At 40.1% G+C, this 24,249-nt stretch overlaps 1 protein-coding gene across 5 annotated transcripts in view; it reads right to left on the bottom strand.

Annotated features, from left to right (window-relative positions):
- SNTG2 (syntrophin gamma 2) overlaps positions 1–24,249 on the bottom strand; it is a 461,693-nt gene that overhangs the window by 90,822 nt on the left and 346,622 nt on the right. For all 5 annotated transcript variants that reach the window (XM_054024597.1, XM_054024598.1, XM_054024601.1 and 2 more), the window contains 2 exons: positions 21,182–21,311; positions 15,678–15,716 (listed from right to left, as the gene is read on the bottom strand). In XM_054024597.1, the coding sequence (XP_053880572.1) occupies positions 15,678–15,716; positions 21,182–21,311 (169 nt within the window). The remainder of the gene's footprint in view (positions 1–15,677; positions 15,717–21,181; positions 21,312–24,249) is intronic.

Here is a 24,249-nt window from a genome sequence, read left to right as displayed (position 1 = left end):
CAAAAGTATTAGGTTTTGTTTGATTCCAATTTTGGCTGGGGAAGCTCCCAGTGGAAGAGATGCCAAGGGGAGAGTCCAGTGCCATGCTGCTGAGTGGAGGGACAGCATGTCCAGAGGCAATGTGGAGGAACAGATCTTTGTGCAGGCAGCTATCTCATCTAGCAGCTCTTCCATGATCCAAAGCATCTGGAGGCTGAATCTCCCTCCCCTTGACAGAAGAGTACAGAGAAAATGTTAGGAGAACTCCCAGTTTCCAGCCTCCAATGTGGGTTTTTCTCCACAGGGAATTGGGGGGAGGGGGGCTTAGTGCTGTGATGCTTTGCAACTTCAAAAATGTGAGCCAATATCAGCTGACTTATGAACGCCAATATCTCTCTGATATGAGGAGAGATTTCTGGAATGTTAATTCACATGACCAGAAGTTTGTGAGTATTTTCTGAAACTCAGTAGTCTCTCATTTATCTGAGTGAAGAAAGCGCGATCTAGTGAAATCACAGAACTGCAAGCTAAGATTTCCTGTGTCAAATACACTTCTACCCCGGTATAACGCTGTCCTCGGAAGCCAAAAAATCTTACTGCGTTATAGGTGAAGCTGCGTTATATTGAACTTGCTTTGATCCGCCGGAGCGCGCAGCCCTGCCTCCCCGTCCCGGAGAGCTGCTTTACTGCATTATATCCGAATTCGTGTTATATCGGGTTGCATTATATAAGAGGTGTATGTGCCAATTTGTTGTGTGGATTTTTCCAAGTCACAACCTTTTTTCTTTGCAGTTCCTCATCTGTAAAATGAGGCTATTAATAGCTATCTATAGCACAGAGTTATTGTGAGGATTAAACATACCTAAGTGAGTAGTAGCTAATATTTGTCCAGTGCTTTGAAGTGTTACTAATTTGTCATTACAATTAATTTTTATTTTCACTGAGACTTGAGTTCCCAGAAAATCAGTAAAGATGATCAAGAGAATTTCATGAAGAATTGTGAAATTGTTCTTCACATAAACAAAGTAGGGGCAATTATCAAGACAGATTTTAAATCTAACCCCCAGAAATTTATGCATTAAGAATGGGAAATATTGATATAGAACATGTCTGATGCCCAGTTGGGTGTAGAACAGCCAGTTAGGGTTTGTCTCCACTGCAAAAAAGACCTGCGGCAGCGAGTCTCAGAGACTGGGTCAACTGACTCAGCATGAAGGGCTTATGCTATGAGGCTAAAAATAGCAGTGCAGACATTTGAGCTTGGGCTCTCAACCCCAGTGATTGGAGGAGGGGGGGGTCTCAGAGCCCAGGCTCCAGTCCAAGCCCAAACATCTACACTGCTATTTTTAGAGCTGTAGTGCAAGCCCACGTTAGTTGACCCGGGCTGCAGACTTGCTGCTGCAGGTCTTGTTTTTGCAGTGTAGTTATACCCTGAATGGCTCTTCTACACCTAACTGGGCGTCAGACATGTTCTATATCAATATTTCACATTCTTAGTGCATAAGTCCTAGGACTGTATTCCTAGGACCTTTCTAATTTAACAACTAGAAGAAGCTGATTTTCGCAACATTTTATATATTCAGAAATCATTTGCGTTTATTGTAAGAAAATGAGAAAAAAGAGATTAATGCTATGAAGATGTGCACACTATTTCTTTAAATCTGTAGCAGGAAGCCTAGCAGGAAGGGGCTTGGGAAGCTTCTAAGCAGTCGTTCTATAGTGACGGAGCTACAGAGAGAAGCCTTAAGGCTAATACTAATAAAGTTCCTTGTTCAGTGTCAGAAGAAAGTGACTCTCTCTGTGATTATTTTGCCAAATGACAGATGCTAAAGGTCTGATGCAAAGAGCCCACTGACTTCAATGAGAGTCGTACTATTGACTACAATAGGCCTTGGATCAGGTCCTAAAAGGACAATAAATCATTCTAAACAAGGATCCCCAGGATGAAGAGAAGAGAAGAATCAGAAAGCACTTCCTTGATTTAGCATAGTGTAATTTAAATGTACACTAACCCATATTAACATTGCAGACCGGATATTATTTTAACCAATGGAACCAATTAGTATGAGAAATTTCGATATAAATTAATAGGAATTTCATGTGTGGAATGGCTGCAGATGAGAATCCACTATTTTTGAGGCAGCTGAAATATATCAACTGTGCTGTCATTGGTCACTCTGATTCCCACAACCCAGGTTCTAAATCTCTGTATCCATACAGATTGCTATCTAGACAAGCCATTGGATGGTGGGACAACTGGGCTCATGAAAAATGAGAGAAAGGCAAAGGCATCATGACACCGGATCTGTGTAGGGCAACCCCAGGGGACTGCAGTGGGGTGAGTCTTGCCCTGACAGGTCACAAGCGAGCACCTCTTAGAGTACACCTCCTTAACTCCAAAACTGGAAAATAAAATCAAACTGCAAATAGAGCTATTGGGAATACCCTGTACATGTGCTTTAGAGCACAAACTAAAATGATAAATACTGGATGAACACTTGATCAATACTGCTCTATTAATGTGGAGAAGAAATTGCACAATTTTACAGTTTCAATGAGACAGTAGGACAGTAACTCCTAATAGCCTATAAAAATCCCTACAGATGATTCTGTGTACAGAAAAGTATCTAATTTAATGTTTCATAAAAAAATATGCAGTGTTCCAATGATGTGTGTCTTTTTGGAAATTGAGTAACAAATCTTATTGCCTCCTGATAATACACTCAAGTGCTTTCCAGTTTCTGGAACAGTATGATAAATTATATCAAGCGGAATCAGAAGGTGATAATGTTTGGACAATGGTAATTATAAGTATCCTACATGTCCAACAAAATTTAGTACAGTATATGTTACAATCTGGCTCAATCCCCATTCCTGGACAGGCACTGGTCTGTTGTCTTATGATTTCTGGGCCTAAAACTTTACCCTAATTGTAAGCTTAAATGTAAAAAGTATGTCAAAGTTTATAAGATGTCACAATAACTTATGGCTTTTTTTTTTTTTTTTTTGGCCAGCTTGGGAATTAACCATGGAAAATAGGTCAAGTTGTTTTCAATGATGAATATTATGAACAAATGCAAGAAAACCAAACAGGGAGACTAGATTAGTCCAGATAAAAAAAGGCCTATTGATATGATTCAAGGACTGTGTTCAGATTGGACTTCATAAACAAGAAGATATGGGGTCCAGAAATTATGGGGTCCAAAAATTAATGGACCAAAATTGGTGTCCGGCCTAATTGGTGGACAAAATAATGAGGGCATGAACTATGTCACCCACTTTTCCACATTGGAGATCTTTAAAAAAGAGACTGAAAAAAATCTCATCTTCCCAACCCATGTCAGCTCATCTCAATTCATTTCATCTTCCTAAATCCCAAGACAGAGGAAACAGATAAAAATCTAAAAACTTTCTTCCTGAGAAGAAGTCCATTAGGCCTTGCTTTGTTTAAGAAACTTTGTTTTTCTCCTGAGAGTTGTGAAAGTCATCATATTATCATGACATCCAGTCCACAGCCCATCAGTGGGAATACTTAATTGCCAGCAGCACAGATGTGTGTAAGATCCTGTTCTGTTTCCCTTTCTTTTGTGTTACCTTCTGCTCCTCTTCTTTCCTCTTGTCTTATCTCTCACTCTCTTGGTTTTTCATCAAATTTTGAAATCAACTGAACTACATTAGCACAGTAGGATGAGTGGGCCTATGTCAGGAGAAAAGATCCAACCAAATGATTTCCCTGACTGGAAAGTGAACCATGGCCAAGCAACAGGCATCATGGTCAAAATGCCAGCTAAAGCATCCATTTGTAATGGATTCAGGGTTTCAAAAATATCAAAAAAGCCATAGCCCCTCCCACTCCCTTTTCTATCCTGTCTCTTCTCCACTTTTCATCTGTTCTGTCTGTTAAAAACAGGACATGTGAATACCCTTCACACATCAGGACAACGTAAAATTAACCTTTTTCCTTTTAATCAAAAAACAGCTGTTAATGAAAATAAAAGACTGATATTTTGCTTCCAAAACGAGAGAGACTCTAACAGGTTTTGATTTAATTTATTTTGCATAATCACTCAGTTTCATAGACTCACAGACGTTAAGGCCAGAAGTGACCATCATGATCATCTTGTCTGACCTCCTGCACATTGCAGGCCACAGAACCTCACCCACCCACTCCTGTAATAGATCCATAACCTGTGGCTGAGTCACTGAAGTCCTCAAATCATATTTTGATTACTTCAAGTTACATCGAATCCACCATTTACTCTAGTTTAAATCAGCAAGTGACCCATGCTCCATAGAAAGGCAAAAACCCAGGGTCTCTGCCAATCTAACCTGGGGGAAAATTCCTTCCTGACACCAAATATGGCAGTCAGTTAAACCCTGAGCATGTGGGCAAGACCCAACAGCCAGACACTTGGGAGAGAATACGCTGTTGTAATTCAGATCCCTCCCTGTCTAGTGCCCCATCACCAGCCGTTGTGGATCTTTGCTGCTAGCAGTCACAGATTGGCTACATCCCACTGTAGGCAGTCTTGTCATATCATCCCCTCCATAAACTTTTCAACCTTCGTCTTGAAGCCAGTTAGGTTTTTTGCCCCCAGTAGGCGACTGCTTTCAGTGGCTGACTGCTCTAGAACTTCACTCCTCTGATGGTTAGAAACCTTTGTCTAATTTCAAGCCTAAACTTGTTGATTGCCAGTTTATATCCATTTGTTCTTGTGTTGACAGAGGCATGTAACTTAAATAACCCCTCTCTCTCCCTAGTATTTCAGTTTCAGTGTACATGCTTATTTCATTTCATGTGCTTTCTTGTGTTTGATCAATAAACGTTCAAATTAGACTGAACACTTTTGGGTGTTTGCCAAGAAAGTGAGTAAACCACAGCCTCGGCAGAAAAAAAAATGGACCTAAATATCATTGTTTTAATGTTGGACAATGAAAGAGTTTATAAACACATTTAATTCTTTTGGCCCTTGAGATTAATACAATAATTGTGAGAGGACCCAACCACTGGATCCCATATGATTCTAAGCCCCCTGGGCCTGGGTAGTGACTGGCAGTGGTGCCCGCAGTCATATGCACATTACACATAGGGTATAGCATTGGCAAGGGCACCAAGTCATCACTACTGGGCCCTCCCAATGGCAGTGGCAAAGAGAAAGAGCACTGGCCACCCCACTGCCCACTCAGTCTAGGCTCTGCAGCCCATCTGTCATGATGGGGTGGGGGGGACTTCGGGATCAAACCTGAGCAGTGCTGTGACTCCCAAGCACCAGGTTGCAATGCCACTCAATCATTTTTGGCCCCATTGTGATGGAGAGTCCATAGGGCCAAACCTGAGTAGGCAGTGAGGTAGCCAGCACTGCTCCTTCTTGCTGCAGCCTTGGGGACAGCTCCTGCGCCAGAGCTCCTCTCCCAGAGGCCTGCCAGACCTTTCCCTGCTTCCAGCAGCCCATGTCCCCTCTACTCTAACCACAGGGTTCATTCAGCAGCAGCCTCAAGACCTGCTACAAGTATGGGGAGCTGCAATGAGTGCCTGTATGGGGGGAGCCATCTGGGAGAGGGGCAGCAGGGAGCCTCAGGTCATACCATGTGAAAAATTCCTGGGGCCAGGTTACTGTTCCTAGCTCTGGGTCTCTGAAGCACACTCCAGAATCAGACCCCATGTCTGTTACCCTTCTTTGACAGTGGGACCCCATAGTTTGGCTGCCTTAGATCCTAGTGCTTAGCCCTCGTGAGGCCCTAGTTGCGTAAGCACATTTTCCCAGAGTACACCGAACTGTGGGAGCTCTGGTTCCTACTTACACTTTTCAGGGACAACGTGGCAGGAAAGCAAGAAACACAGACTTAGCAAATGAATTTCTTAACAACAGACACTTCACTCTTGAAAGCACTAGAGTGTGACAGATGTGTGGAAAATGGTCAATGGTCCTTGATGGTGCTCTTATTGTTAGCCACTGTGGTGTTCAGTGATCACTCAGTGCTCCATGTCCTTCAAAAAGATCTGCTTTATTCTCTGATGGATTCCAACTGGCTGTGCACGAAAACAACAACATGAGCTTCTGCAGTGCCCCAGATTCTGTCTGGGAAGCTCAGCCCTTAAAGGCACATCATACCTTCCAACCAAAACTTAACAATATCATTTTAAAAACCAACATTAATATAACACAATTACAAATGCATATATGCAATCTGTAACTAAACTTACTGAAAATATTTAATTGTCTTTGAGGTGCCCTGTGCTGTCACTTGGATCTGCAGTGCTCCCTTCAAACATCAGCACTGCTGCTGTCAGGAGGAGGGGAGTCTATTTGTTCCAGTCGTTTTAAGTCTGGGGCCTCCATTGGCTCAACCTGCTATGGTTGTTGCCTGTCTGAGGCCCTCTTGGGTAAAACAGCAGACTGGGATTTGGAGGTATCACCTATTTCTCCTTTGTATGGTCCATTAGGGTGAGAACCTGATATGACTATGGGGCAATCTCTTGTGAAACCACTGCTGTTTGAGACCATTGTTTCCCATCATAGATATGCACAGTGTCATTTACATGAAGTGGTGGCAGCTCCCCTGACTCCAAATCATACTGATTGTTTTATTTTGTCTTACTTCTCTCTGTACATCTGCAAGTCTCCAGTGACTCTGAACTCAGTTTGTAATAGTGCCGGCATTCTTGTTTTCCATATTGAACAAGATGTCAGTAGATAACCCAAGCTTCACTGGTATGCCTTTCTGTAATTTAACAGTGCTAAATACAGATCAGAGTCTGACTCTAGTATTTTTTAGAAGATGTTTTATTATTCTGACACTATTTTCCACCACCTCGTTGGATTTGGGATAATAGGGACTAATGGTTACATGTCTCAACTTGTAGTTCACTGTGAAGTGCTTAAACTCAAGCCAACTAAACTGTGGCCCATTTTCAGACATTACTAAGTGAGGTATACCATGTTCAGCAAAAACAGACTTGATATGCACTATCATCTTGCAAGTGAGAATCACAGGGAAGTGAGAATCATAATCTAGCATAAGTACGTGTTTTTTTTCCAGCAAACAAATTATGCCTACTTTTTTGTTCCAATAGGCAAATTTTTCCTCTGCCACCAACATAGTTTTTGGTTGACTTGGCCTCTATTTTTTGGCATGTGAGATTAAATCTTAATAGTATTCTCATTGTTGCTGTTCATTTGAGGCCATATACAATTCTTTTAGATTTCTCAATCCCTAAATGACCTTCATATATCCTTTTAAACATTTTTTTTTGGTATTAGCTTAGGAATCATCTAGTAGGTGTCTTTAAACAAAATCCCATCTAGTATTGAGAGCTCTCCCTTACATTGATAATAGGGACCAGGAACCGACTGTCCTGCCTAACTTGTGCTAGTAGCCTTAATTACTTTCTGCAGGGTCTTATCCTGAGCAAGCAACTCTGGTGATCACAGTCCACTTTTCATCTGAAACAGGATACACACAAAATCAAGCTCGGGAATTTGCTCTGTTGCACTTTTGTCAAATGCTCTAGAGCAGCGGTGGGCAAACTACGGCCCGCGGGACCCTCCTGTCCGGCCCCTGAGCTCCTGGCCCAGGAGGCTAGCCCCCAGCCTCTCCCCCCACTGTTCCCCTTCTCCCACAGCCTCAGCTCCCTGCGCCACCGGTGCAATGCTCTGGGTGGTGGGGCAGCGAGCTCTTGCTGGGCAGCGCAGCTGCAGAGCCCGCGGCCTGATGCATAAGCCACTAGGTCTCCAGTATTAACCAAACTATTGTATGAGGACTACACCAATATCTTCCTTGGAGACATCCCTCGACAGCTTAGGTCTATGCTGACTGTCAGGACTGAGGCCTCTAATTAAATCCTTCTGTTTCTCAAACTCTGTATTAAGATTTGCATTCCTTGTCCATTGGACATCATTGCACTGTGATGTTCTCAAGTTGCTGATTTAGGCAGTTAGATTTGGCTTTCCTTACATAGTTCACAATTCCAAGGAAGCTCTGTACTCCTTCCTTATCTGTTGTGGCAGGCATGTTAGTGATGGCCTCATCTTGCTGTGTTAACTTCTCTCCCAGGTATGTCATTTTTGTTTGTTTAGCTTTCGCCTAGCAACTCTTGCTGTTTCCAAAGCTGCCTGGGTCCTCTGGTCATCTGTGTCTATTGGTTTTCCTCAAGTCAAAATATCATCTATATAAACCCTAGTATCCTCCACTCTATCAACAATTTGTTGCATTGTGTGGTGAGACACTTGGGCACTGAACACAATCCATACAGCTGTCTAGTAAAGTTTCGCAAAGAATAGAATTAGCAGGCTCAGAGATGAACACAGTATGTTGGTGAAAGGTCAACACGGCTTTTGTAAAAGGAAATCATGCCTTACCAATCTATTAGAATTCTTTGAGGGTGTCATCAAGCATGTAGACAAGGGTGATCCAGTTGATATAGAACATTTGGACTTTCAGAAAGCCTTTCACAAGGTCCCACATCAAAGGCTCTTAAGCAAACTAAGCAGTAATGGGATACAAGGGAAGGTCTTCTCAAGGCCCAGTAACTGATTTAAAGATAGGAAACAAAGTGTAGGAAAAAATGGGTAGGTAAAAGGAAAGTCCTCCAGGGATCTGTTCAACATATTCATAAATGATCTTAAAAATGGTGAACAGTGAGGTGGCAAAATTTGCAGATACTAAAAAATTACTCAAGATAGTGAAGTCTAAAGCTGACTGCAAAGAGTTACAAAGGAATCTCACTAAACTGGGTGACTGGGCAACAAAATGGCAGATGAAATTCCATGTTGATAAGTGCAAAGTACTGCACATATAATATAATTCCAACTAAATATACAAAATGATGGGATCTAAATTAGCTGTTACTACTCAAAAAAGAGATCTTGGAGCCAATGTGGATACTTCTTTGAAAATATTGTGCAGCAGCAGTCAAAAGAAGCTAACAGAATATTAGGAACCATTGAGAAACAAATAGATAATAAAATAGCGTATCAAATATCATAATGCTACTATATACATCCATGGAATCCCCACACCTTGAATATTGCATACAGTTCTTGACACCCCATATACGAGAATTGGAAAAGTTACAGAGAAGAGCAACAGCTTCCATATGAGGAATGGTTAACAAGACTGGGACTGTTCAGTTTAAAAAAGAGACAACTAATGGGGGTGTCATGGGATCCACTCACTGCATGTGGCACCTCCTCCTGGCAGCTCTGGGGATTAGCTCTTGCAAGGCTCTGCCCTCCTCTGGCGGTGTCTCTACTCATCATCTCTTTCACTCTGAGGCCCTTCTCACTCCCAGAGCTGCAGCTTCTTGTTCTTGGCTTGGCCCTCCAGCCCAGGAACCCTATAACAAGCCAAGGTCTGTACAGTTCTACACCTGGGCTTCTGCTGTTTCTCTGGGCTTCTTCTTACTTATCTGGCTTCCCCCCCTTTCTGGGTTTGCCTGCCCAAGCTCCCTCCTCCCTATAGACTACTTTCTTGCAGCCTGCTGCTTCTCACAGTTCCTGGGCTTTATGCAGGCCCTTCTTGTTCCTGCCCAGCTGAGCCCATTTCCAATTAGTGGCCTGCTCCCTGTCTCAGGTGCATCCTGGGTAATTAATTGGCCTGCCTAGCTACTTTAACTCCTCCAGGCCTTATGTGGGGTGGGCACATCACCACAGGGCGATATGAAAGAGGTCTATAAAATCATGAATGATGTGGTGAAAGTGAATGGGAAAGTTATTTCCCCTTCACATAAAACAAGCACCAGGGGTCACCCAATTAAATTAATAGGCAGCAGGTTTAAAACAAGCAAAAGGAAGTACTTCTTCACACAACACACAGTCATCCTGTGGAACTCATTGCCAGTGAAGGCCGAAAGGATAACTGGGTCAAAACAGAATTCTATAAGTTCATGGAGGATAGGCCCATCAAATACTATAAGCCGAGATGTTCTGGTATGCAACTCCATTTTCTGTGTGTCCCTAAACCTCTTGCTGCCAGAAGTTCGGACTGGACAATCATTCAACACATTGCCCTGTTCTTTTCATTCCCTCTGAAACATCGGGCTGTCATAACTATAAAGGGAAGGGTAACAGCTGTCCTGTGTACAGTACTATAAAATCCCTTCTGGCCAGAGACTCCAAAATCCTTTTCCCTGTAAAGGGTTAAGAAGCTCAGGTAACCTGGCTGGCATCTGACCTAAAGGACCAATAAGGGGACAAGATATTTTCAAATCTTGGGGTGGGGGAAGGCTTTTGTTTGTGTTCTTTGTTTGGGAGTGCGTTCGCTCTCGGGACTGAGAGGGACCAGACATCAATCCAGGTTCTCCACATCTTTCTAAACAAGTCTCTCCTATTTCAAACTTGTAAGTAAATAGCCAGGCAAGGCGTGTTAGTTTTCCTTTGTTTTCTCAACTTGTAAATGTACCTTTTACTAGAGTGTTTATCTTTGTTTGCTGTACTTTGAACCTAAGACTAGAGGGGAGTCCTCTGAGCTCTTTAAGTTTGATTACCCTGTAAGATTAATTTTCATCCTGATTTTACAGAGATGATTTTTACCTTTTTCTTTAATTAAAAGCCTTCTTTTTTAAGAACCTGATTGATTTTTCCTTGTTTTAAGATCCAAGGAGTTTGGATCTTGATTCACCAGGAGTTGGTGGGAGGAAGAAGGGGGGATGGTTAATTTCTCCTTGTTTTAAGATCCAAGGGGTTTGGATCTGTATTCACCAGGGAATTGGTGAAGGTTTTTCAAGGCTTCCCAGGGAGGGAATCCATTGGAAATGGTGGCAGCGGACCAGGGCTAAGCTGGTAGTTAAGCTTAGAAGTTTTCATGCAGGCCCCTACATTTGTACCCTAAAGTTCAAAGTGGGGATACAGCCTTGACACGGGCACTGGCCATTGCTGGAAGACATAATGCTGGGCTAAATGGACCAGTGGTCTGACACAGGGTGGCCATTCTTATGTCCTTAGTTTACTGAAGCAGGGTCTCTCAATGCTCTGTTTTTCTAAGAGCACCACCAGAAACATGCTGATTCATTAAATCTAGAAAAATAATTAGCACCAGTCATACCCCCAAAATTTCTCCCCTTGCATTTAGTACAAAAATGTTCCCTTTATTATTATTTTTTGTAATTCTTATGGATCTCTACATAAGTGAAGGGTTCCATCTTTTTTCTCCTGACAATGACCAACAAATGTACCCACTCTGTCAATTCTTCTCTTGCTCTATGATTCCCAGAGCAATGAGCCTATTGAGGTCTTTTTGCCTCCTCTTTAAGACAAAGGGAACTCTTTTGGGGACATAAATTAGTGGGGATAAGCTTACCACTGTAAGACCTGAATTTTACCCTCCAATACCTGTGATGTTTCTTTTAGTACTAACTACACTACACTGTTTTTGGCCACACACTGGCTTCTGCACCCACATTCAATTTAAAATTAATAAATGTCTAATTTGCTTTCAGCTTCCACTGCAACATTGTTCATTGCTCTTATGGATATTTCAGCTGAGCTAGCACTTGTCCTCTTTGTCCATGCTGTGCATAGTCTTCTGGTGTTTGCAAATTCTTGCAAAGTGATTTAGTCCGTTGTATTTCTTGCATCTTTTCCTATATGCCAGACATTGTCTTGGCTCACATTGATTGCCAGGGCTGTCCAACATCTTGACAGATGAAAGGAGACACAACAAAGTTAGTCTGTCAGAAGTTCTTAGCAATGGCATGGGAAAAGATGCATGAGCAGCAAACCTTCCCACAGTGGCTACAGGTCCACTTGCCAGATGGAAATTGAATACTCTTTTCCTGGCTCACCTGCGGGCCTCAGCCTGGGCTTTCTGATGGCTCTCCATGGTGATGTACCAGCCTTATCCTGGCTTCTCCAAACTCAGCTATTGTGGGCAGGATTTTCCCAGTTTTCAATGGGAATGCTAAATTTCTTGAGACCTTGCTTGACCTTGACACTGTATCAGAGCTTTGGCCTTCCTCTGTGTCTCAGGCAGTTGGTAAGTTGGCCATAGAGCATGGCAGATGATCTTGAGGCATGTGCTCCATGTGTCCCATCCAGCAAAGCCTGTGAATGTCTAGCATAGTGTGCATAGACTGTAGGCCGGTTCTTTCAAGGATCTCATTATTGGTGATCTATTGGTCCCAAGTAACTCCAAGGATTTTTATAAGACAATGGAGTTAGCAAATGTTCAGTCACCACTCCTGCTTGGTTGCCACAGTGTGTGTAAATCCATTTGCTGTTTTTCCTTGACTCCAACTTTGAGGTCCACATGTTTTTCTGCCTCATGATTCTTTTCATGTAGTATTTGGGATTCTCTATCATGTCTATAGTGTCAGAGCAGTGTCCATCCTCCATAAGGACTGCATAACTTTCTTTGCTTGGCAAATTTTAATTGCTCTGTTAAGGGTTTCTTCTTCCAGTAGTCTATCTCTGAGTATTTTATTCCAGATCCCAGCAACATTCTGGCCTCTTGTCAGAGACTCAGCTCCCCAAAATTGCAAGATTAGCTCTTCAGCCTTAGATCAGTAACAAACTCTTCTATGGTTTCACCTTCTTTTTGTACTACCTGTTTAAAAATCTCTCTCTCATGTTTCATTTTGATGTGAAGTGCAGTACCCATCAAATTTTTGTAGTACAGTTTCATAGTTAGCCCCTGCCTAAATTAACTGAAAACTATTAAACATACCAAGTGCTTCAGAACTAGCTATTATCAGAAATACGGCTACCTTCTCACTGTTATCTTTCTTGCTGGCACCCATTGCTTGCAGATATAGTATAAAGTGCTCTTTAAAGCTTCTCCAGTTATCTTCCATGTTTCAAGAGAGTTTCATTGGGTGGAGCTTTTAACTGCTCCATTCTTCCAGTCTAGGTATTTTCTTAGTTCCTTTTTACTCCTGATACTCTGTGATGTTCAGTGATCCTTCAGTGCTTAAGGTGCTAGAAAAAAGATCTGCTTTATTCTGTTACCTGTTTCAACTGACTGTGCATAACAACAACATGAGCTTCTACAATACCCCACTTCGTCTCTGGAAGTCCGGACACTAAAAGAATAGTCCCCAACACCACAGTTCTCTCCAAGGCATTTCTCACCCTAGCATGAGCACACAGTGTCTAGAATAAACTGCTGTCATTAAGATTAGGTTGGTTTTCAACACAGATGCAATGTCTTATTTCAGGTTCCAATGCAAAGTGAAGGTGACAATGAAGGTGTGATGAAGTACGTACCGACCTAACCCCCCGGTGTAGAGAGCTCTATGCTGACAAGAGGGCTTCTCCCATCGACACAGCTACCACCTGTCGGAAAGGTGGAGTACCTACACTGACAGGGCAAGCATAGGTAGAGTCTTCAGAAGACAATAATATGATAAATGAACTTGGGGGTTTAAAGCTCATGGGGAAAACTGTGGTTGCAGAATGAAATAGAAATGAAAGTCATATACCCTAGCTAACTATACAGGAATGCTCATGATCACAAACAAACAAACAAGCAAACTCCACAGAAAGCTTCCATCTTATTTTTGTAAGTATTTCCAAGCCTTAAAATACATAAATATCCTTCCACAAATTCACATCAAAGTAGCTTTTCAAATCTCCTTCAGTTTCTCAAATATTTTTTTCATCACGTTCCCTGTAAGTTTTATTCCACTTTACAGTCAGATGCCCTAAGAAACAGTATAGATTCACAAACCTATGTAGTTTAGCACTGATAGCCTCCATTAATCTTAAGCATCTCAAATCCTCTCCTGCCCACCATTTTCATTTATTACTGCAAAGTTTTCTTTCCCAAGTCCAAATAACCACATTCCCTGGTGAAATGTACACAAGAGTTTCATATTTGGTTGAACATTTCTTTAGGGCTCAATTTCATAGCACATTTCAAAGTCATATTGTTCTTTTATTCACTTCATCTCGCCAAGTTCTATATAATTTTCGTTTTCTTTTCCCTTTTTGCACAGTCATTTATAGGCATACCTTAGCTTTTGCTGTTTTTAAAATTAATATTCTGATTTAGTTTCTTATAATATGTTTGGCATCTTGAATGGAATCAGCATTGCTCTATCAAATATTGCAGAGAAAAGTATTTCTTTTGAAAAACAAAGGTATATGTACTAAATTCATATTGATGCAACATTAAAATTAAGAAATCAACCACTTGCAAAAGTCAGGAATTAAGGGGGAAAGCTCATCTTTAACTCTGCCCCATTGTCCTTATCCCTTTAATATCCTGAACTACAGCATTTGCACCAAATCCTGCAAACCCTCCTTCAGTGAAACTCCTGTTGATTTCAATGGGAATTTCATGCACAGGCAGTGTCCAAGATTTGCCCCTTTGCTAATTAATAAAATACAAACAGAATTTCTTATTCAACCTTTCACATAGTAAGTTATAAAACAGATGCTATTATTGAGCCTATGCTTGATTTTAGCATCCACACAGATCCATAAAAGTGCTTCCCAAGTGCATTAGGTACCAATGGGAGCACAAATTACATGATTAGTAGTATTTGTTATTGATATAGTACCACAGGTAGGCAAACCAATTATACAGAATATCACTCATCAACCCTTTTTGGATAGTCATTTAAATAAATAGCAGTACTTCAAAAACGAGTCTTAAGATGCATATTCTTCTCTGCAAATATTTGCTTAAATATCAGTAATCGAGAGATAATCTAGCAACGGACATCTAGTTCCAATGATTTTTTTTTGCTATTGTTAATTATATATGTTATTCATATTAGGCTGTTTCACCAGGACAAACTATGTGAGAAACTAAAGTTTCAATGGAACATCCATTCATTTTGTTTTTGATGTAACTTTTGGGCTCATTCCCTATTGCACTTAAAAGTCTTTAATAGCTCTCGAGTCATTTAATTCTGCATAACATTGATTCTCCTATAAGAAAAGTGAAGTGGTTTCCTAGATACAAAAATTGCTAGTGGGTTAGAAATTTGATAAACCTCTTAAAAGTTTCTATAAATCTCCCAACAAGATTTTACAAACAAGATGACAAAACGAAGTAAGAGATGAACTAATGTGTGAGTTGTTAATTACATAACAAACTTATGTTTGACTCTAACAGGTTTTAGAATGATTTTAGAATCAGCCTTTGATTGCAGTACAGTTCAGTTTATGAACATCATTTCCATTCTAGAAGTATAACCTGGCTAATTCTCACTTCACCAGTCTGAAAACCCATAAAACAACTCATAAAAACAAAAAGTGGTCACTCCCCATTTCTCAGCAAGGATTTAATAGCAGGCTGCTGCAATGATAGATCATATTACTAAGATTTCAATATTTGTATAAAACAGAATGTAATGCACTTGCTAGACTATTACAATTGTGGAGGAAAACTGAAATTATACTTTTCAAAGTAAATGAAGAGAGTGCATTTGTAATGGAGTACCCTTACTTTTTACTATTATGTTTGTGCTTACTTTCTAATTTACAAACTGGGTTAATCTGCAATAGATGTTTTTAGTTACTAGTGTGAATTAATGAGATTCTTTTATGTTAAGTAGGGCCCCTCGGAATCTAAAACCTGTTTTGCCTAAAGAAAATGTATATTTAGAACTTGCAATCTGAGTATATGTCTACATGTAGCTCCAAAATTTTTGCATCCTAATGCAATTGCACGGAGCAGATTTTTTTCCCAGCAATTTTTAAAGAGATTTAATTAATGGTATATATTTATGGACAATACAATTAAAATCTTACCTGGTCTGATAGAGAGCAGCATTTATTTGCCATTTTCATCTGCAGAAAAACAGAGATTAAAGAATAGTCAGAATGATTAATATATTGATGCTATCATTTGTCATATTATTTCATTATCAAGGACATATTTAATACACATTTATATACGTTTCTATACAAAAATACAACATTAAAAGAAAATTAAGGTTGCAAAATGAAGCCCTCAAAAGTCAGGAACTGACAAAATTAAGATTGCCTATATAAATTTAGCTCTGCCCCTCATGTGACGGCGTTAAAATGCACTCTTTCAATACATATTACCTTCCTCACTTGCTCCCCAATTCAACAAAGAGTTTAAGCACTTTGAAGTTAAGAATGTGCTTAGGTGTTTTGCCTCAGTGCACAATTTGGAATGAGACAGAGATGAAGGTAGTTGTTCAATATTTCTCTTTAGTTCATTGTTCAATGCAAAGCTGCACATCTCTCTTGCTGTACAACATTCAACTGACTGCACCGAATATGGAGTTTTGTTGATTTAGACTTTTCTATGCCTCCCTGACACTTTTGATAGATTTCACTCCTTTTAAGTGAAATGTAATTACTACTATACTGCAGAAACAGAACTTAAATACAGAGAGATTAAATGACTAGTCCAAAATTGCACATGTAGACTGCAGTAGTTGTAGGGACAGAACCAAGTCTCCTGGAACTCAGTTCACTGCCCTAAGTATAAGACTCCTATAAACTAATCAACCTATTTCTCCTACAGACTGAGAAGGAAGAAAAATCATTACTGTAATTTTTATTTTATAGCAGTTGGGATGTACTCGTGGCAAGGTTACCATAAAATCATAGAACTGGAAGGGACCTTGAGAGGTCATCTAGTCCTGTCGCCTGCACTCAAGGCAGGTCTAAGTATTATCTAGACCATTCCCCAATGATGGAGATTCCACAATCTCACTAGGCAATTTATTTCAGCGCTTAACCACTCTAACAGTTATGAAGTTTTTCCTAATGTCCAACCTAAACCCTTGCTGTAATTTAAGCCCATTGCTTCTTGTCCTATCCTCAGAGGTTAAGAAGAACATTTTTTTTCTCCCTCCTCCTTGTAACAACCTTTTATGTACTTGAAAACTGTTATCATGTCCCCTCTCAGTCTTCTCTTCTCCAGACTAAACGAACCCAATTTTTTCAATCTTCCCTCATAGGTCATGTTTTCTAGACCTTTAATCATTTTTGTTGCGCTTCTCTGGATTTTCTCCAATTTGTCCTCATCTTTCCTGAAATGTGGCACCCAGAACTAGACACAATACTCCTGTTGAGGCCTAATCAGTGCGGAGTAGAGCGGAAGAATTATTTCTCGTGTCTTCCTTACAATACTCCTGCTAATACATCCCAGAATGATGTTTGCTTCTTTTGCAACAGAGTTACACTGTTGACTCATATTTAGCTTGTGATCCACTATGACCCCCAGATCCCTTTCTGCAGTACTCCTTCCTAGGCAGTCATTTCCCATTTTGTATGTGAGCAACTGATTGTTCCTTCCTAAGTGGAGTACTTTGCATTTGTCTTTATTGAATTTCATCCTATTTACTTCAGACCATTTCTCCAGTTTGTCCAGATCATTTTGAATTTTAATCCTGCCTCCAAAACACTTGCAACCCCTCCCAGCCTGGTATCGGTCGCAAACTTTATAAGTGTACTCTCTATGCCATTATCTAAATCATTGATGAAGATATTGAACAGAACCAGATCCAGAACCGATCCCTGTGGGACCCCACTTGTTATACCCTTCCATGACTGTGAACCACTGATAACTATTCTCTGGGAATGATTTTCCAACCAGTTATGCACCCACCTTATAGTAGCTCCATCTTTGTTGTATTTCCCTAGTTTGTATATGAGACGGTCATGCAAGACAGTATCAAAAGCCTTACTAAAGTCAAGATATACCATATCTACTGCTTCCTTCCATACACAAGGCCTACCTTGCTGTCAGGTTGGTTTGACATGATTGTTCTTGACAAATCCGTGCTGACTGTTATTTATCACCTTAATATCTTCTAGGTGTTTGCAAATTGATTGCTTAAATTATTTGCTCCATTATCTTTCCAAGTACAGAAGTTAAGCTGACTTGTCTGTAATTCCCCGGGTTGTCCTTATTTCCTGTCTTATAGATAGGCACTATATTTGCCCTTTTCCAGTCTTCTGGAATGTCTCCCATCTTCCATGACTTTTCAAAGATAATTGCTAATGGCTCAGATATCTCCTCAATCAGCTCCTTAAGTATTTTAGGATGTATTTCATCAGGCCCTGGTGATTTGAAGACATCCAACTTGTCTAAGTAATTTTTGACTTGTTCTTTCCCTATTTTAGATTCTGATCCTATCTCATTTTCACTGGCATTCACTATGTTAGACGTCCAATCACCACCAACCTTCTTAGTGAAAACCGAAACAAAGAAGTCATTAAGCATCTCTGCCATTTTCACATATTTTTATATTGTCTTTCCTCCCCTCATTGAATAACGGGCCTACTCTGTCCTTGGTCTTCCTCTTGCTTCTAATATATTTGTAGAATACATTAAATCAGTACCATGGATCAGTACTGTGGACAACAGCCTCATTCATGACACACCATACAATTAGCACAATGAATAAGAAAGGATTCTTTGGACCCTAGCTCAGTTCACTAGCCAAAGAGTGAAGTGACACAGGGAAGCTGGAGAAAACAAATAAGTGATCCTATAATTACTATATTGTCATCCATTCACATTGGGGAAGTTCACGGTTGCACACGCATATGCAGTTTCACAGATCATATTCCATAATCCTCTGCCTAGTACTCCTGAAATTTCATTGTGCTTTGTTTGGCACACTTGTGCATTTATTGAAAACATGAAATGTTATCTACTCAATGGGAGTTTCACCTTACTCTCTATATACATACATATTAACTGTCGGTGGAATTTTGGGTTATATAATGTTATCACTTTTCACCCAATGTACAGGCATAAAGGACAATTTTTTAAACTCATCCAACTCAAATCCAGTGTTCACTGATCAGATGAAAGATACATCCATGATCTAGGAATTATGTCCCTATTCTGAGGCCAAATTTTAAGTTTATTTAATCTTCTACTGAGGCTTTAGGGCTGTTTAATAAAATGAAACAGAAACAATGGTTTTCAAAGCAATTTTTGATTTAATTTTATAAAAGAGAACATATTAATTTTAGGTAAAAGAGGTACAATATTGAGAAAAGTGTAAGTACTTTGAAATGGGCCTCTATAGTAGAAACACACAGGCAACCAGGTGTTGCCAGGTGTGTTGCCAATAATACCCTTATCCTGATGCTCTGTGCTGTGTTTAGGATAATAGCAATTAAGAGCTGTGAGAAGAGTTAATAAAAATCACAAGTGATTTAATACATGGCTAACTGTATACTATGGCGAGAATGCAGGGGACTGGACCAGATGACCTCTCGAGGTCCCTTCCAGTCCTACAAGTATATGATTAATTCTGAGCTATTCTACAGAACTCCCTCCCAAAAACTCTCCAGTTTAACAGTATTGTCAACTCAGCCTACAGGAGACCCTTTGACTATACAAATTGAGAGAGAAGTGGATGGAGGTCAGGTTCCTTCCTATGCTGCTAGCTCAGCATAGTCTCAGTTCCCCTGTTGGCTCCTGTTCCTTCTCTCCCCTTAGGGGCTACAGGATGTGTTGGGGAGCAGAGTACTATAAAGAGATCAGAGCAGAGCATCTTTCTCCCCCTCGAAGGGGGTGCTTTGAGAAATCAGAGCAGCTCTGTTCTCCTCTGCTTCCTTCTTCTTCCAAACCTAAATATCCAGCATGTGGGGCAAAAGGGAAGGGGATGAAGCACAGAGTGCCACACTGATGGAAAGGATAATGGGAAATGCAAAAGAACTTGGGAAATGGGATGGGGAGAGGACTTCTTCACGAAAACTGCAGCATGTGTTCTGTTTGTAAATATGACAGTTACTATCAGGCTTTTCACATGAAGCTCATTATGTATTGTGCAGTAATTAGTAGTGCTGAAAAAGTCAATTTATTCTCCTCCTCCATATCCTGTTCTTCCCCACCATGACCCTTTAGTTCCTCTTCCATGCCCCTCCTCTGCATCTTTCTCCTCAGAAGTAACTGTCTGCACAGTAGCATCAGAACAATTCAGACACGTGCTATTGGTAGACACACTGACATTCCCAGGTATCCTCCTGTGGCTAGATAACAGCTGATTTCCTCTGTACTCAAAGATAACATTGCCACCCCAGGTCCCCTGACAGCCTGACTTTGCTGAAAACGTTTCTGTGAATTAGGTCACTGCTTTGCAACTAGCAGAAGTTCCTGATTGTGATGAAAGACCTATGCTGGTATTGCCGATATTAATATTGTCTCCTGGCATCAGTGTGGCATCTAAATAGATCCTTTTTGGTTGAACTCTCACTCTGCTGTATGTACTGATGACCAGTAAAGTATATTCCAAACAGAGCAATGCTTAATTTTCAGGCTTGTTGAGATGTTTCCCAGACTGCAGGTCTGACACAGCCTGTTTAGGGAATTTGATCATATCCTTCCCAATGAGGAATGGGAATGTACATGCACATCAGATGTACTATTGTGTTACTGTGGTGATCAGTAACAGAAGGTTGGTGGAGATATGAAATATTGTGGTATATAGCAGAGGTGGCCAAACCGCGACTTGCAAACCACATGCAGCCCTTTTACAGTTAAAGGGCAGCTCTCGGAGCCCACCATGCCCCCCTTCTCTGCCTAACAGATTGGTGGGGAGGGGAGCTCGGTGCTTCTGCCCTCTGGCAGGGTGGTGGTGTTCAGGTGCCTCCCATGGGGCAGAAGGCTCAAGGCCTACTACCTTGCTGCAGGGCAAAAACCCAAGCCCTGGCAGGTGTGCCCCATAGGGCTGAAGCCGCGAGCCCCAGCATTACAAACTTTATTTTTAAATTTACAGCAATATGTTAATTCTGATACAAGCACCTTTTTACCAGAGACCACACTAGGGGATTGTAATGCTTTAGCTACATCACTTTCTAAACTCATTATAGCAGTAGAAAAACTGCATATAGACCAGCCCTAAATTACACTACTTTAGTTACAAAGTTCTCTTCACATATTTCCAAAACAAGTAATGCAAACTTCTGAAACCAGATTTCAAGCATACTTTAACTGCAAGAATTTAAAAAGAATACATTTAGGCCTCATCCAAAACTCAATGAAGTCAATGAAAAGACTTTTCCGATTGGGCCCTACAAATTTTTTGAAAGTAATAAAAAGTCACCTTGAGATTCTGTGTTCTCTATTATATAATAAGGTTGTATTTTCTTGGAGACTTCAAGGTAAAATGTTATGCTACTACAATTTCGTTTCTTCCGCCTCATTCTTTTGTTTTACATATTATACCTTATATACAAATTATTATACTATGCTTGGGAAATTAAAAATAATTTAAATATAGCAAATTCAGGAAAATATGCAGAAAGTAACGTACATTTTGAAGTGTCAAATCAGAGATGTTAGTTGATAATGCTCTCAGCCAGTCAGCACACTCCTGCGCTGTATAAAACTGAAGTATCCCAGTACTAACTCCATCGAGTGCAAGCACTTCAAATGCATTAGATCTGCAGTAAAAAGAAATATATGTATAACAAAGTTTTCATAAACAATCCAATAGTTCTCAATCTTCATCTGATCTTTAGAACTTTTTAAGTTTCATTTTGCAAAATTACAAACAGAGAGAAAAGCAACAGAAAAGGGGAATAATAATCTACTACAGCATCAGGAAACACAGACACAGTAAATGGTTTATCTTTATCAAAGTTTACATCTTTTGATTAATTATTCACTTATTGTTGTATAATTATATGTATATAATCACCAAGCTTAAGATATTTCATTAAGGATGCATCAATTAAATCTAAGTAAACAATTGTGCAACCTCTTTCCACCAAAATAAATGTTTGATACTCTAAACACTTACAACATGAATCACAAAGCAAATATCTTCATCTATTTTTAATTTCTTGAAGTGCTATAGTTTAAAAAAAATTACAAGCAATCATTCTTTAGAGCTCACTTAATGTGCATGAAAATCCAAATACTTTATATTTCTTCAAAGTGTCTCAATATGAGCACCCAAAAATTGAGGCACCCCAAATCACTAGCCACCATTGAAAATATAGACCATACTAAACATGTTACATTCTTCTCTACCTAGGAGACTGTGTTCACAAACAAAGTAGCTATTTGGCTGATAAAGCTTGTGTGTCACTGCTTTACACTCAGTAGATATTGTGACATTACCAAGACTTATAAGAACTTTACATACCCACTTTAAATCACTCTACAAAAGCCCATGACACTCATCTCTGACTCAAACTAAAGATAAAAACCTCCATGCAACGTGAAAGTCTCCACTTCAACAGATGAGTCAACTTACAGAATTTTACCTACTTTGGGATGACAAAGTATTCTTGACCAGAAAGTAACAATCACTGAACACATCACACTTAAATGATATAATTGAGGAACCTGTAATTTATGCTGCCCAGTAGAAGAGACTGAAGACCTTCAGATCTTGAAAGACTTGTACTGCATGATTACCCCCAAAGAACTCAGGTCAGAGATAGCATCATTGGCTCTGAGAGGCCACATATCCACACATTTCTAATATGTCTATCACTGTAGCATACTAGCATTTCTTCTTTAGGTCTGTCAGGAGGATCAAGTTGAGAGAGTCTAATCTTTTATGTCTGTGTTTTAGGGAAAGTTGAATTAAATGAGAAAGACCATATTTCTGTTTTGTGTAGGTGGCACAGGGAAAACAGTGGTGCTGCAGATGTGGAGAAAAGTCTTGGAAGAAGGATATATTTGCCCTTTAGTATTTAACATTTTTAATTTTAATTGCCACAGCTCTCTGTCTCTATAGTTATGCAGTTCAACTATTATTGATCTCAGGCACATGCCATCCTTGCCAAAATACCAGAGTCTGCTCTTTCTATTTGAATCTGTCCCCTTTTCCTGGATTTCAAGTATTTGTAGCCAGAAAAAGAACTCCACGAGATCTTGGCTTTCTGTTCCCTCGGGCAGTCCAATTATCCTTATCTTGTTGTGTCTATTACCTTTTTCATTATCTTCATTATTTTCTCCCAGATTATAACTTTATTTTCTAATGACTGCAAGCATTTCTGCACAGTAATGTTTGAGCCCTGCACTGTAACCACCAGCTGTTCTCTACCCTCAAGCTGATCCCAAAGGCTATCCACTCTCACTGTGAAATTAATAAGTGATTGCTGCCAGGTATTTTGCATTTCTTCAATGTTAAAAGCTAATGCTTGTGCTAAGTTGGGAATGATTGCAGCTTCCATCTTGACAATTAATTCTCTTGTCTCAGTCAAAGTAACTGTTGAGCAGTAAAGAATATAGAACATGGATATGGAAAGAGGAGCCAGAGAAGAAATCAAGGTGAAAAGGAGGGGAAAATGTGGTTTTTTGCTTTTCAGTTATTTTGCAAAACACTTCAAGAGTCTGATGAGTACAGTACAATTATTTTCATAAAATTAGATCCACTTAGAGGCAGTGTGGCCTAGTGAACAGAGCAGTGGACAGGGATTCAGGAGACATGGGTACTATTCCTGACTCTGCCACTGGTCTGCTAGGCAGGTAACTTCACCACACTATGTCTCATTTCCCCCATCTGTAAACTGGAGATAATGATATTTACCACCCATTGTAAAGCACTTTGAGATCTATTGATGAAAACTGTATAAAAGTACTGGATATTATTATTAGATAGGAGATTACAGAAAGAGAAGGACAGAGAGAACATAATCAGAGGTATGAATATTCATTTCCCAAATTAATATTTCCCAACTGAGCTTGTATTAATTAGATGCAAAATGGTCACTGCAGCTACTTGTCTTCCCCAGATTTAAAGGACCAACAACCATAAAGAGAAAGGCTCATCTGAACTCAGCTTCAGCAGTCACTGGGAAACCAGCTGTTAGGGAAAGGTCTGAATTCCAACCCCTCTGAGGGCCAGGGATCTCAGTAGATGGCATCCCAAGGTTTTTAAGGCTGGTGCCTGCTGTGTTTGAAATAGTCATGTCCTTTGGATTTACTCTAATATTATGTTTCCTTAATACACATCTGAATGCTTGTCTAACAGCAGCCATTTCCTCCATTTAAAGTTTTCCACTACACAATTACAAATAGGCAGACAGACTAGATTAACCTGGGGTCCTGTTCAGTGGTCAAGCCAGTTTTCTTTGCTGTGTTTTGATATCAGATTTCGGTGCCTCCTTTGCTTATAACAATATCTAGAAACTTGGTCCTATTAGTGTATGTAGCTTTTGACTGAATTTTTATTTACATCAGTGTGGATTATAACAGGATTAGAATGGGAGTTTCCAGAGAAGCTTTCTAGTAGGGCCTCTGTATTACTTCATCTCTCCATAAATGAAAGTTAAAATCTGCTGATTTTTTGGTAATCTGAATTAATTGCATCACTTCATAATTCTGGGAAATGACCAGGGATGCTTGTTTGCCATGGCTAATGAC

Source organism: Malaclemys terrapin, chromosome 3 (genome assembly GCF_027887155.1).
Source record: "Malaclemys terrapin pileata isolate rMalTer1 chromosome 3, rMalTer1.hap1, whole genome shotgun sequence".
NCBI lineage: Eukaryota > Metazoa > Chordata > Testudines > Emydidae > Malaclemys > Malaclemys terrapin.
Note: the sequence above shows the minus strand (reverse complement) of the source record. Positions and strands in the feature narration are given on the sequence as shown.